The sequence below is a fragment of the Hydra viridissima genome, unplaced genomic scaffold, assembly GCF_058129835.1.
Source record: "Hydra viridissima isolate aposymbiotic clone 2 unplaced genomic scaffold, HvirCarnegie_v1 scaffold_11, whole genome shotgun sequence".
Taxonomy (NCBI): domain Eukaryota; kingdom Metazoa; phylum Cnidaria; class Hydrozoa; order Anthoathecata; family Hydridae; genus Hydra; species Hydra viridissima.
The window spans coordinates 1,424,607-1,439,520 of NW_028324310.1; the positions used below are offsets into that span (position 1 = coordinate 1,424,607).

Sequence of the window (14,914 nt, forward strand, 5' to 3'; positions counted from 1 at the left end):
GAAAATATACGGTTTTTATCAAACTGTTTTAAATAATTTTTATTCTTATTTTAAGTATATTGTGAGCTTACCTGGTCATTATACTGGAGTTGCTCAGGAAATTGTTTGTTTTTATGATTCAGCTGAAAACATGAAGACTGCCGTCAGAAAATCTGTTCAAGAGCAGGAATTACTGCTTTGTGCGGATCACATACTTAACCTGGCAGTCAATGACACTATTGATCGATGCAAGAATGCAATTGGATTGAAATTTGGATCAGCTGTGGCTCAGGTTACATCAAGATGTAACAAATCATCTCTTTTAGAGCAAGAAATCCAAGCAGAAGTTACAACATTACTGGACAGTACTGATGTGAGGGAAAAAGATGACGTTAAGTATGTAAAGATCATCGCACCTGTCAAAACCCGTTAAAATTGACTGCTTTTTATTTAGGAGTCCATTGTCAAGATGGGAAAATAGTTTTTTTCCGTCTTGGACAATTAATTGACAGATGTTGGATCCAAGTTTGCTCAGGTGTCATCTTGTTAGAGGCTGAATTTGATCTAAGTGACAAAATTTTTGCTTTTTGAAGCAGAATGACCAATATTTTGGAAAAATTTTCAGACGACAACGTTTCTACCCTGGGCAAAGTCATTGCGTACTCAAATGGCCTTCACAACATAGCTGTTGAAGCTGTCAGAAAGAAACTGTAGACTCCATCTGCTGAATTCATCATGAGGAAACTTCTCAAAAACCTATATGAAATATTTGAGGACTGTTGCCCCAGCAATGTTTTTCACTCAGTTATAATTTGGTTAAACTCCTTCAAAGGCAAATGTTTGATAACACTTGGTGGAGAAGATGCATTTGAGAATGCTTACAATGCACTTATCACTTACAGTGACAATAATTAGGCTTGGTTGAGAAAATCAGTTAACAAGTTCAGCATGCTGAGTTTGCAAATCTTGAACAATTTCCTTTGCATCTCATCGAGAAGCACCAGAAATTATTCAAGGTTTGCAAACTCAGCTTGCTGAAAAGATCCTTTGTTTGCTGAAAGTATCATCGCTGATTATTATTCAACAGCCTTTCAACCTGTGGCAATGTTCTTGACTATTCAAGCCATCGATCCAGATGTCCATGAAGGTTGTCTTCAATTTTAGAAAGTCAACAAAAACAAGTTTACTTGATAAATATAATATCATTAGCTAAATTTTGTGTAATTTTTATTTTTTTTAACACCAAATACTGATAAATATCGCTAGTTATCAAAAAATATCAATTATTGAAAAATAATGAAAATTACAGTTATCTTAAGTTAAATAAACGTACATCTATTTTTTACCTCTTAAAGTTCCTATAATATCGAAAATTAAAAAACTTAAGTAATAGGTTATCGAACAGATAATAATAACTTTTCGAAACCTGTGATAACTTATGAAAGTTGTTTTGATAACATTGTCGATAACAAATATCGTCTCGAAAAAATATCGTATCCAAACAATTTCAATACGCATACGTATTGTGTACTCTTAAATTACTAACATTTTCTTTTTGCACAGTTCTGAATCTTTGGATATTACCCATTACCACCCATTACCACCTATTTTTCGATGTCACCCATAACCACCCATTACCACCCATTACCACTTATTTGAAGCTTTGATAGGCAATTAATTTGGATCAGGATTTGAATCATAAGTTCAAAACTCATTTAAAGATTAATTAAGAGTTAAAGATACTTAACCATTTGTTTAGCAAATGGTGGAAAGCCACAAAAAGCAACGCAATAAGTTTCTGAACAATATTTTTGCTAATTAATCCAAGTATTGAAAATAAGAACCTAATCATTTGTGTGTTACAAATTAAAATATTTTCCTGGAGTTTTAAATAGCAAAATCAGAATTTACTTTGAGCTTTAAACGAGAACAAAAAAAGCAATCTTATTCAATAAAATATACATATTCTCTTGTTAAACGACAACTTTTAAAACGTTTTGTCTCTGTAAGTTTAATATTTTCTAAGAGCAGCCTACAAAACTGTTATTCTAAACATAATTGCACATTTTCTAAAAAAGTTTTTAAGTTAATTTTGAAGTTACACCAAGTTAAAATGTACTTGCTATTTTTCATTTTAACTAGTATTTATAAGTTTATCACAATTATTTATATTTAATTAAAAAAGTATTTATAAGTTTACTTACTTCAGAAAAAAAAAGGTTCACACTTTTAAATAAGTTAAATCAGAAAATGTCGTTTAAAACGACAGTCAATGACACTATTGATGGCAAATTATATTAGTGTCATTGCACCATTCTTATGCAACGTTTAAATTTAAATTCACCAGTTAAATTTGAATTCAATTTTGTTCTGGTTCTAATTTATATAACTCTTGCGTTTCAAAATGTTCCATCAAATAACTTTAAAAATTATAAAAAAACAATGTCTTTGCTCGATTACCCACTAAAATCTAGTTTCATTGTTAGAAGAGTTTAATGTTTATTTTGGTTTTAGTTTTTCATTGTTGTGGCTGTAAATGTTTGATACGTCTTATAGATTTTAGTCGGAACTTTGAACTTGGTTGACAAACTTTTAGAAGTTAACATCTCTTTACTTTCTGGAGCCCAAACTGAATTCAATTCATTAAGAAATGTTTTGTCAACTCTGGATTTGTTAGCAACTTTAATGGCTGAAGAGCTTAAAGAGTATAGCAAACTGGAATACAATGTTTCAAACAGAAACATTGCATTGAGTGTTGGCATTGTAAAAAAAGATGTTTATATTACTGCTTACAAAAATGCTGAAAAAGAGAACAAAGTTGCCATATCAAACAATTTATCAGAAACTTGTAAGTTTTGCACATTGCGTACTCATTATTTGATCTTTTAAAATGCACTCGTAATTTCTTCTTCTTTTAATAAATAATCAGCACTTATTTTGACATAAAATATGTTAGCTGCTATTTTAAGAACTTGTCATATATAAAAATATAGTTTCATTGTTATAAGAGTTTAATGTTTATTTTACTGTTCTGTTGATTTTATAAATTTATTAACATAATTTATTAACATAACTAACATAAATTATTTATTGGTTGTTGTGTTATTTATGTAACATATCAATAGAATAATTTAATATTTTTCTTAATTTAATATACATATTTGTTACAACTTTAGTATCATGAAAAATTTTCTTAGTTCAAAAAAGTTATTAGTTTTGCATTTGCCAATTAATTTATACATTTTAATTTTAAAAGTAATATAGAAGTGTTTAAATATTGCATTGTTACATCTACGAAACTTAGTGACATAGATACCCTAGTTTTTAGAGCGAAATAGAGTTTAAGTGTAATTTTTTTTATTTGCTTGGTCATTCTGAAAGATAAATTTCTTTTTAGTGTTGCTAATTTATAAACACTAATGACAAAGGAAATTTGAGTTAAAGACATCGTTTCTTTTTAAAGACCTCGAAGAACTCGCTTCTATCTTTATTCCTGGCAATGCGTTTGGTAATACCAACAATAGCATTTATTCCTTTTTTTACAATAAACCTCAGTTTTTCAGCACCAATGAAAAACTCTTTATAAGAGATTTAAAGAAGTCCCCAAATACTGCTAAAGATGGAGTTGCTGTCAGCGCCGTTCTTTCTGCTAGTGTTATTTATTAACGTATTAAAAATCTTACAAACCCAATTTCCATAAAGTTTAAGAAGATTAATCCAAAACAGTTAAAAGGAAGATTTGATTGCTATTTTCGGAGCGTCAAATATGGTAAGTATCATAGTTTTGCTTACTTACTTTCTAAAGTAGGTAGAGGATATAGATATGATAAGAAAAATGATAAATCAGTTTGGTAATAGACGATTCAATTTTTAGTAAAATGCATTTAAATATGTGTTTTTTCTTGATAATATTTAAAAACATAGATGCGTGGTCAAATATTGGATGCCGCAAACTAAACGAAAGCAGTCTCGAAGTTCATTGCGAATGTGATCATCTCACTAATTTCGCACTTATCCTGGATGTATCACAAAGTAATTACAATCCTCCAGTCCTTAAATGGGTCTCTTGGGTTGGATGCACTATTTCGTTAGTGGGATTGTTTTTAACACTCATAAATCTGATATTTTTCAAGTAAGTAAAAACAAGGAACTATTTGATAAAAAATGTTTTTAAAAAAACTGCTAATTTGTTTTAGAGTAAAGCAAATATTTGTTTTGTAAAGTAAAGCAAATAATTATTTTGTAAAATAATTTTTTGAAATAAGCAAATTATTTGTTTCAAAGTCATTTCTCCCAGACGTCAGTTCACGCGTCAACTGAAGCGTCACACTTGACACAATAATTATGTGGAGCAATGTAACAAGTAAAAGGATGTTTTTTCTCCATCCGTATAACCGTCTTTCTTATAAGGTTTTTTTTTTTCCTTCCTAATATTCTGTCCAGAAATTCCTTTTATCTTCGGAATCCCTGCAGACTTCTTATGTAGCTCTGCCCATTTATATTACTGCTAGCTCTTTTTGGTCTATTGTTTCCGTTTGCTTTGGGCGTTTCGTGACAAAACAAAACGAATAATTTAAATATTTTTTCAAACATCTCAACTTATAAATCATATTTAACAATTTATAGATAATTATGACAATATATGTAATAATATACCATTTTATAAATATTTCATGACAAATTAAAAGATAATTTGACAGTTTATATATATATATATATTGCATAATAATTATAATGATCATAAGAAAATTTTTACGTAATCGACAGTTTATATAATAATATGACAACTTATATAGCAATTTACATGATTATACGACAATTTTTATAAAAAAATGATAAATTTATATGAAAATAAAACAATGTGTTAAAATATTTTACAACAATTCATTGAACATGATTTTTGTGAACACTTAAAAAAGTTGAGGGTCTCTATTTTTAAGGAAACTACGACAAAAGCTTCCAATTAAAATTCTCATTTGCCAGTGCACATCAATATTTTTATTGCTTGTGATATTTTCGAAGGCTGTTAGAACAGTTTTTTTTAATTTAACGCAAAGCTAGAAAAGACAGGAAGAACATTTTAATAGTTCTTAATTTTTTAGTAAACCAGCGTTTTATTAAACTAACTTTTAAATGCTTTCGTTTTGTTGCAATTTATCAATAAATTAGTTTGTAAATTTTAGCTGTATCATCCAAGGAAACTTCTTTTATCTTGGTTTGCTAACTCCTGTGGCTGTAATCTTGTTAATAAACTTTTTCATTTTCATGCTGGTGATGATTGAAATAAAAAAACATCACACGAAAGGAAAAGATTACAAAAGCATCCTTCACTCGTGTCGCATTGCATTTGCATGCAGTGCCTCACTTGGCTGAACATGGGTTTTCGCAGTTGGTAGGTTGTTAGAATTTTTTCCTACAGTCATAAAAGTTTCTTTTAAACGTGGAGTTATTATTTCCATAGCTTTAGTGTTTTACGCTCTCGATTTTAGGCAGCATAGAGTACACTTTCCAAATACTTTTTGTCATACTCAACAGCTTGCAGGGTTTCTTTTTATTTATGCTGTATATTGCTCGAAATCCTGATGTTCGGACTGAGTGGCGTCATTTAATAGCAGGGCTAATGAATCAATATGGCAGTGAAAAATGTCTTGACAATAGAATTAATAACAATGGTAAACTTTTGTAGAGAGTGAAAAAGTCTAACAAAACTGCCTCAGCTTTTAAATGGAAAGTTTAAACACCTATTTACAATGTTCGTTTTTTTTTTATGTTCTTTTTAATTATCAGGTTTTCTTTCGGAACCGTCAAAGAATAATTTTAGCTCAACTTGCAGTGATGTGACTTAATTGAAGACCGAATTTATTAAAATGCTACAGAAGCAGATAAGACGAACATTGTACAACGCGAAGAAAATTGGACACTCGGCAAAAAAGCATGCACACATTCGTTTTAAAATATAATGTTGATTTGTATATAATTTTTCTATATTAATATTTAGTTTAATAACAAACTTGAAAGAAACGCTATCATTGTTTTTAAATTATAGCTATTTATAACAGATTCTAACAGGAAGGATTCAAACAACAATAGTAGCACCGGTTCACGTTATGAACATTTAGGTTCATTTGTTAATTATTTGTTTCAAACTTCTTTACCTAATTAGTGCCTTATTTTAAATTATTCTTATGTACCTTGGTGCCTGTTTTTTAAAAAGAGACATATTGGTTTGTAAGCAGCAAATTTATTTTCCGGATAAATGATCAAATTTCTAAAAAATGCAAAGTTTCGTATAATGAAGTTGGGATTTTTAAATTAATATTGCCATGAGATTGTGTTTTAAATAATTCACACACTACTTAGAGTTACATTGGTTTTAACCAACCAAAAAATAACGGCAGCCAATAATCACCGTAATTAATAACAATAGCTGCGATAACAACCCATTAACGGTTGAAATTCCTTCAAAAGAGAATGTAAAGACATGAGCAATTTATAAATAAAGCGATGCCTAATTTTATTCGAATATTTTTGAAATTTTTAAGCCATGATTTTTCAATTAAAAAAATTGAACGATGTAAACTTCCACTCTTTTCTTATCGTCGAAAGAGACGATAAGCACTGCTTTTATTTATTATCGGTTTAACGCAATATCTACAAGCCTCATAAATCGTCAGTGGAAGGAATTATTTATTTGATTGGATTTAACTTTGAAGGGTAGAGGAGCTTTGAAGTCTGTTCACTGAAGAGCCCTATGCTTATTTTCTTCATTTTGATGAATTAAGAGATATGATGAAACACTGCATAGACCTTTGATGCAGCTAAAACTGAAAGACTTACGAAACCTTGTTAGAACTTCAAAATCTTGTCTTCAAAGTCCGAGTTCTTGCCAAAACATGCTTTAACAAAATCTTTAATCAAGTTGAGAGTTTAAATGAGACCAAGAGCTCGCACAATTTTTTGTTTTTCAGAGAGTTCTTGTAAGTTGTTTATATCTCTCAGAAGTTCCTCCTTCTATTCCTAATTTTAAAATAGTAGAGCTTATTAGTCATCTAGATGCCAAAAAAAGATCACAAAACTGGTAATGCAAAGACATAAAACAAGTTAACGTTCCACATTGTCAGAAGAACGAACACAGGTTACAGTAAAGATATCAACAAACTTCTGCTCAGCTGAAGCAAATTTTCATCAAACTCGACAAATCGAATTGGGCTGATCGATTTGGAGGTGATCCAAGTTTCATCTTTCTATTGTTAAAAAGCCCTATGTTCTGTTGAATTTAAAGAGTTGTAACACTGGGCAAAAACAGAAAAATTATTTTTTTGTATCTATAGCAGTTTTAGCTAATTTTAGGCTGAGAAAAAAGAAAATGGCAACAAAAATTTTTTATTAGCTCTTGTTTCTGAGATATAGAATAGCAATTAATTTTTATTTCAATTAATTTGCAACGGAGCAATATGACATAATTTACATATTCTAACAACATTTAAGGTACATTTGGTTTTTTTTTATACAGATATATTCTATCAGTTTTAAACAAAGAAATCTTAATCATCAAGTTAATAGGTTTAGAGTTGATTATGGGGTATCGGCACGAAATCGTGATCTTTTTGCTTTCCTTTTGTAGATTAGTTCTGGAGCATCCCAACACACAAACCAACAGTAACCTGCAAGCATAACCTCATTCCAACGACCCTGATATCATTACAGAAATAACTTGTTGAAACCTTTCCCAATGTTCAATACTAACAGCTCCACTATTGGAAGGGGTGGGGTGGGGGGTGGGGAGTGGGAGGAAGAAATGTGAGTGGAGGAAATGAATCTTGAGGGACATGTTACATCCAAGTTGATGGTATTTTTGCAGAAAAACTGTTACCAATTGAATGTAGTTATAATCTCGTTTGTTGCCAAAAAATCCATAAATCACTCCCTTGAGAGCTTCCCAAGTTTCCTTTTCTGGCCTCTTCAAAACATCATCAAATGCAGGATTCTTCATAAAATGACGTATTTGTGGCCCAACAAAAATACCCTTTTTAGCTTTTGCATCACTAACTTTTGGAAATTCGTTTCTTAAATACCTAAAAGCCTGTCCTTCTTTGTTAATACCTTTGACCAAATTTTTCATTAAACCCAACTTTATATGTAATGGTGGAAGAAGAACATCTTTCGGATCCACAAGTGGTTCAGCAATAACATTTTTTTCTTCTATGTTGAGATTTCTTGCAGGCCAGTCTTCTTTTATATAATATGAACTTCTGTCTCTACTGTCCCACATACACAAAAAGCAGCAGTATTTAGTATACCCTAACTGGATTTCTAAAAGTATGCAATGACATTTAGGTCACCACAAATTTTCCATGTGTGTTGATTGTAGTTAATTGAGTTGAGGAGAACTTTCATTATTATATAAGTCTCTTTCAAAAGAGCTGCATGGCCAATACGAACAGAAGGAAGACGATTTCCATTGTGCATTTATACAGCTTTCAAGCATAGCTTAGATGAGTCTATGAATAATCTCCATTCAATTGGATCATAGTTCAAATTAAGACAATGCAGTAATTTAAAAAAATCAATGCAAACAACAAGGTTATTTTTCTTCTCAAAAAAAGAAAGCAGATTCTGCTGCCGTTTTTTGTAATGTGTAACCTTGACATCAAGTTGGAGAAGATTCCGCTGCATTAGTCTTGACTCAAGAAGTTCTGCCTTTTCCTGTGACAAGTCCAGATCTCGAACAAGATCACTTAATTCTGCTTGATTCAATCTGTGTGACACAACATCTGTTAACACAAAATCAGGATCATTTGATATGGAAGACTTGTTTTCTATTTTACATCATTTTTATTACTTCTAACTCACAACTTTGTGGTGAAGTAAGAACTGGTAAACTATCTGAATGTGGAATAGGTCGAATGGCAGATGGAAGATTCGGATATTTAACTGTTCCTATTTTCTTCATTGACAAACCTGCCTTAATGGGAGGGGTCAAGCAGAAATAGCAGTCGTCTGTATGGTTTTTAGGCACTCTCCATACCATAGGAACAGCAAAAGTCAATGATCTTTTTTTAGCTTTCAACCATTCTCGCAGGGTACCCGAGCAAGAACTACATCATATATGTGGAGCCCATGACTTATCCTGGTCCCCTACCTTCACATCGAAGTAATTCTGGTAAGCAGTCTGCACAAAAGGTGTCATATTTTTTTTATGTGAGGAAATCGTTATTTCTCCACAAATGTAACAAAAATTGTCCACTAAACTTACACACTTCCTTGGCAATTTTTTTTAAAAATGTAAGTTTATATCCTTGCAAAGGTTGAATTAAATGATCGCGATTTGCAAAATCTAGAAAAATATCTGTTCTTTAAAATTTTAGTTTATGCAAAGCCGTTTACTTTTTTTTCAAGGAGCAAATTATTTTAAGTTTGTTAGCAAAAAAGTTTAAAAAACAACAACAAAACAATTAACTTACGATTACAAATGTAAAAACACTCCAGTCACTAACTGCATTATATAAGTAATAAAACTATAAAAGTATTATTATTTTTAAAAAGCACTTATAACTTTTAAAGTTCATTTATTGTTCAAACAACATTAGTAATTCCAAACTTTAATCGAAGTAAAAAAACATCCAAAAAGATAAAGTGGATAACCAAATGGTGTTAAAAACTTAATGAACTTCTACAAATACACTTAAACAACTTTATAAAAACGTACTTAATAAAAAGTTACTAACAGCCCGTAAAAACGAGCGCTAATTTAAAAAACATCCAATAAAAAGTTGTTTTTCTTAATTTAAATTTGGGATTACTTATGTTGTTTCAACTAAGAATGAATTATAAAAGTTATAAGTGCGTTATAAAAGTAATTACACTATTATAGTCTTATTCCTTTTGTAATTCAGTTAGTTAGTAGAGTGTTATTACTTTTGTAGTTTAAGTTTATTATTTTATATTTCATAACTTTTTCGCTAACAAATTTAAGTTGATTCGCCCCTTGAAAACAATGTACACGGTTTTGCATAAATTAAAATTTTTAAGACCAGATAGTTTTCCAGATTTTTCATTTCGCGATCACTTAATTCAACCCTTGCTTTAAGAAAAAATTTTTGCTTTTATTTTTTAAACTAGAGCTAATATGTCATTTTTAATGTCATTTTCGAACTCAGCAGATGGAAATACATAAGAAATAACTCATTTTGGTTTCGAAACAAAATCCCTGAAGGGCAGTGATTTTGTTTCGGAACTAAAATTAGTTATTAAACTTTTTTTTTACTTCTAGGAGAATAATAGTGAGGAAACCCACGAAAAATGATTGACAAGCATTTTGTACAACGTTTTTCAAATCAAGCAATCAGAAATGATTCTAATGATGGATTTACATTGTGCCCCTACTTCCTCTATCTTTATCAGGAGTAGAATAACAATCCAAAAAATACTGAATTATTTGAAGAGTTTTTTAAATTAGTATTTCCTAACTAAAAAGTAGTGGTATTAACCAAAGTTTAGTAATCATAAAATCCTGACTTAACACTCATTGAATTTTTATCAAAGCATTTGGATCGTTTGAATAATTAGGATGTTCCTAAGGTGATGAAAAGGTGCCAACTTCAACAGTTATTGATTGTAAAGGTCATTCTACCAATTACTAAACTTATAGTTAACTTCTATTTACTTTTTGCAGTATCAATCTCTTTTTTTTTTTAAATTTGTAATCTTGCAAACTGATAACATTCTCATGTTATGATCATGAAATGAATAAATGGTTCTATGGTTCTAAACAGGTTTGTGAAATAGACTGTTGTCAAATTTAGTAACTATAAGTTGAATTTGAACATTTATGCATTTGGATGTCACTAATGGTGCTTTAACTACAAACAACATGGGATGATAACATAAATCATGCAAGATTATAAAGAGCTTGATGTTTGATAGCTTTTGAGTAAGTTATTACTTTCATTCAGGTTTCCACGTTTTTTCTCTCTCATTACAATATCATCAATTTTGTATTGCTTTTAAACTTCCAAAACTTTATCCGGAAAAATATACATCTGCTATTTTATTTTGATGAGCTGTAATAGGTTTTGAATGAGGAGACTTCACTTAGCAAAACTGCGAATTAATAGTTTTATTTTTTTTTTGCGTTTGAAGCTGCCTAGTAATTCAGAGCTCGGTATTTATTTTTTTTTAAAGCAGACACGTATTTATAATTTGGTTTTTGTCATAACGCATAGTAACAAAAAGTTATAATACAATCTGCTCTTCAAATGTCGCTGTTAATTGCATCTGAGTTTAATTTTAAACTTCTTGAGTTCCATTACTTTACAGTTACGCAACCATGACGAAACAAGTGTGCAATTGCCTTCAAAAATTGGCAAACCATTTTTACCATGAACAAGTACCATTACCGACTTGATATGTTAGTTAAGAAGATGAAGATTATGATCGCGTTTTCTTTTTTATGGCCCATCATGTCATCAGAATCTACCTGTTTCTTAATCTGTTTTAAGAAAATTAAACTTTTCCATCATTCCAATCAAAAAAAAAGGTATTAAAACGCCATAAAATAAAATCCCTGAGTTTCAAGATATTGATTTTAAACTTATATTGCTTCTTTTTTTTTTTCACACTTGGGCTAAACATATTTAAACTTTTTACTTTTTAGAAAGCAAATTTCATTCAAATTTTTTAAAAATTTTATTGATAATGTCAGTAATGTTACGAATCCAAAAGTCAAATACAATATCACAATATAAAATCTGATCACTTAAATGTTCTTTGCAAACAAGATCTAGCAAGTTAGTCTGTATACTACTGTTCCTTCTCCATTGCATGACGACTTTCCATGACTTGTGGAAAAAAATGTCCATTCTGCATCAATATTGAATTAAATTTTATGACTAACATTTTTTTATTGCAACATTTTTGTGATTTTTATATTGTGCAGCACCACCCTCTGAAAATAGTTTTGTTTTAGTTATTTTTAAGTAAGAACTACTTACTCAAAATAAGTTTTATGATGACTCTTCTCTGTATCAAAGAAGAAAGAATTTTATTCCGTTTCATTTAATTAAAAAAAAAAAAACACTATGAAAGTTGCATTTAATTTTGATGAAAGAATGAAAGTTGCATCCAATTTTGATCCGATGATAACTTTGAATTTCATTTTGAACGACAAATGCAGAGCTGATCAAGCTAAGCAAGATTCCTTTTTTTCTTTCATTTTATCAAACATTTTGTTTAACACAAAAGAGTGTGACACTTGTCAATATGTCTTTGTGCCAATATGTTTTTTTTACTTCACGCAGCATCACCCTGAATCAGTTGTATTCCATCGAATAGATTTCCTTCGTGTAATCATAATGAAACTGTTTTAAATCCAGGAATACTTGTAAAGAATATACTCCTGGAAAACTTTGGCTTGTCTGAATCACGCACTTATTTTAATTTACGTTGCATTTAAACTCTGAAATTGATACTTTGAATGGAAACTGCCATTTGATTGGTCTTACTAACGAAATTGTATTTTGGTGAAAGGTACAGATACAAACTGAATGGGTTCCAGATAACCCTGGTGTAACACACCATTTACGGTTTAAACTACAAAACTTTGAAAAACCAATTTTTGGGTCGGAAACTTTGTTTTGAATGCTACATGCAAGTTTTTTAGGTTTTCTTATACAAAATATTTTTGCATTTTATGGTTTAAGCAATTTTTTTTTGGTCTTTATTTCCCGCCATTTTCTTAAGTAATTCGTCATCATGATAAAAAACCGGCTTCTTTTAACGTTGTTTCAAATACCCATTCTGTTAAATTGATTGACAAAATGGCTATTTTTTTGAAGTCTTGTGTGTAAGAGTTATTGATTTTGTTTACTCACAGTGTTCAGCAGCATACTTTCTAGACCAAGAAACTGAAGTCATTGTTAGCAGTTGAGTTTGGTTAAATCTGTCTGATTTTTTTTTTTTCATATTAAATGGCTTATATGAATTTATTCAAATCTTAGCATTTACTTTCATCACTTTTAACTTATAAAGATTGCGGTAATAATCTATCTCAGTTCTGTATCACTAACAATATACATGTGCACTGTATATATGTGTAGGGATTTTTTTTCAGTTTAAAGTTTTGTTCAAATGCTTTGTTTATATTCTATAGCTTATTTTTTGCAATAGAAAGACGTTGGTGTTTCGGAATTCTGTGAAACTGTATCGGTGATATTTTTCAAAAGTAAAATTTATCTCTTTCTTTAACGTTGTTTAATTCCATTTGCATACTAAAGAAATCAATTTCGTTTTTACTTTAAGATTGGTTTTCTTGTTAAAACGTAATGACTTCTGCTTCATACTTTGGAGTTCTCAGATTGACTATTTTGTAATTATTTCTCTCGGATATCTGAAAATCAAACCACTCTGAAATACATGATAACATTTAGAACTTTTGAGGCGGAATTACCCGCAGTTCTTAACAGCTTTCATAGCAAAATTTAATGCCAGTAAACGTATCGGTGAATAAACTCTCCTTGTCTTCTGCCGCAAAAACCTATATATAATTGACTTAAAAAATTCATTTGGATAGTTTTTTTACATACGAAAATATCTTTTTAAATTTGTTCGATCAATGCCAAACTTGCAAACTAATACATTCAGTAGCCTGCTTTTTAAACTTTACAGTTGCTTTCAATAATTACTCTGATGCAGCAGCTCTATCTATCTTTTTTCTATCATTTTACGAACCATTTCGAGAATTGATTAAAATTGAAACATAACAAAATGTTGATTTTAACATAATTGTTTTTAATAACTATTTTACAAAATATTTGTTTTAAATATAAATCTTTAAAATGGTTTAAAATGTTAAAATGGTTTAAAATGTTAAAATGGTTTAAAATGTTAAAATGGTTTAAAATGTTAAAATGGTTTAAAATGTTAAAATGGTTTAAAATGTTAAAATGGTTTAAAATGTTAAAATGGTTTAAAATGTTAAAATGGTTTAAAATGTTAAAATGGTTTAAAATGTTAAAATGGTTTAAAATGTTAAAATGGTTTAAAATGTTAAAAGCTATACTTTGATTGTGTAAGGGACCGAGATTTGATTAGTACGGAGATATATTTAGTCTTCGCAAAATATGGTTGTTTTGTTAGATGTTTGGTTGTTTATGATTTGATTATTTGGTTGCTCTCAGTGTTGTGTGGGTGTGCGTGGTTCACTAAAGGTTCGTATATGGTTCTTATAACGGTAGGCTCCTCAACTTTTAACTTTTTTACCTACATAAAATTTAACAGCTTAATCTTAATACAATTAACAAGGATAAAATAATTCTTCAATCAAAATATTAATTAAAATGGTACTTACTAATGGTCTTTCACTTCTTATTTAATAAGTACTCTCAAATATTTTATTGAAATATATTCTTTACAAACACATAAAATATCATACAACCAAGTCACTCAAAAATATTTTCTAATCACTAACGAGCTCATGGCCAAATTGTCAATGAATATTAGGGCTATTTTATTTTTAAAATGTATAACTTGTTTGAAAACATCCCTTTATTTTTATTTTTCTGTACTTACTTTTTTCAAATATCTTTTCTCTTTTTCCAAAAACTCTTTTCTTAAAAATCTCCAAAAATATCTTTTTATCAATTCTCAAATAAAATCTTCTCAGATTTTCTTAAACGTTCATTTCCCATTCGTCCGCAGATATTTCATAAATCAGGTGTTGTTCCACCATAGAAATTGAATTTTATCTTCATTTAATGATTTTTTTTCGAATTCTGAATCATTATTCTCAAAAACAGATTTTACCAGTTATGTTTTAATTGATTTTTGTTTCATATTGGTCTCCACTTTTAAAAATCATTATTAGCTACAGAACTTAAACTATTATCATTATATCAGTGTAGTTACAATTGATATTCTGGTCGTTCATACAAAAACA

At 29.6% G+C, this 14,914-nt stretch overlaps 1 protein-coding gene across 2 annotated transcripts; it reads left to right on the top strand.

Moving 5' to 3' along the window:
• Window positions 1-2,373: 2,373 nt before the first annotated feature.
• On the top strand, window positions 2,374-6,001 carry LOC149881625 (uncharacterized). Of its 2 annotated transcripts, XM_090067464.1 has the most exons (4): window positions 2,374-2,827; window positions 3,377-3,748; window positions 3,904-4,111; window positions 4,920-6,001. In XM_090067464.1, exons 1-2 carry the CDS (start codon window positions 2,665-2,667, stop codon window positions 3,397-3,399), a joined length of 186 nt encoding a protein of 61 aa, XP_089923590.1. In that variant the 5' UTR covers window positions 2,374-2,664; the 3' UTR covers window positions 3,400-3,748; window positions 3,904-4,111; window positions 4,920-6,001. The 2 variants fall into 2 exon arrangements, with proteins under 2 accessions (XP_089923590.1, XP_089923589.1); XM_090067463.1 differs by lacking the exon at window positions 4,920-6,001 and having other exon boundaries at window positions 2,376-2,827; window positions 3,443-3,748; window positions 3,904-4,043.
• The last annotated feature ends 8,913 nt before the right edge of the window (window positions 6,002-14,914 follow it).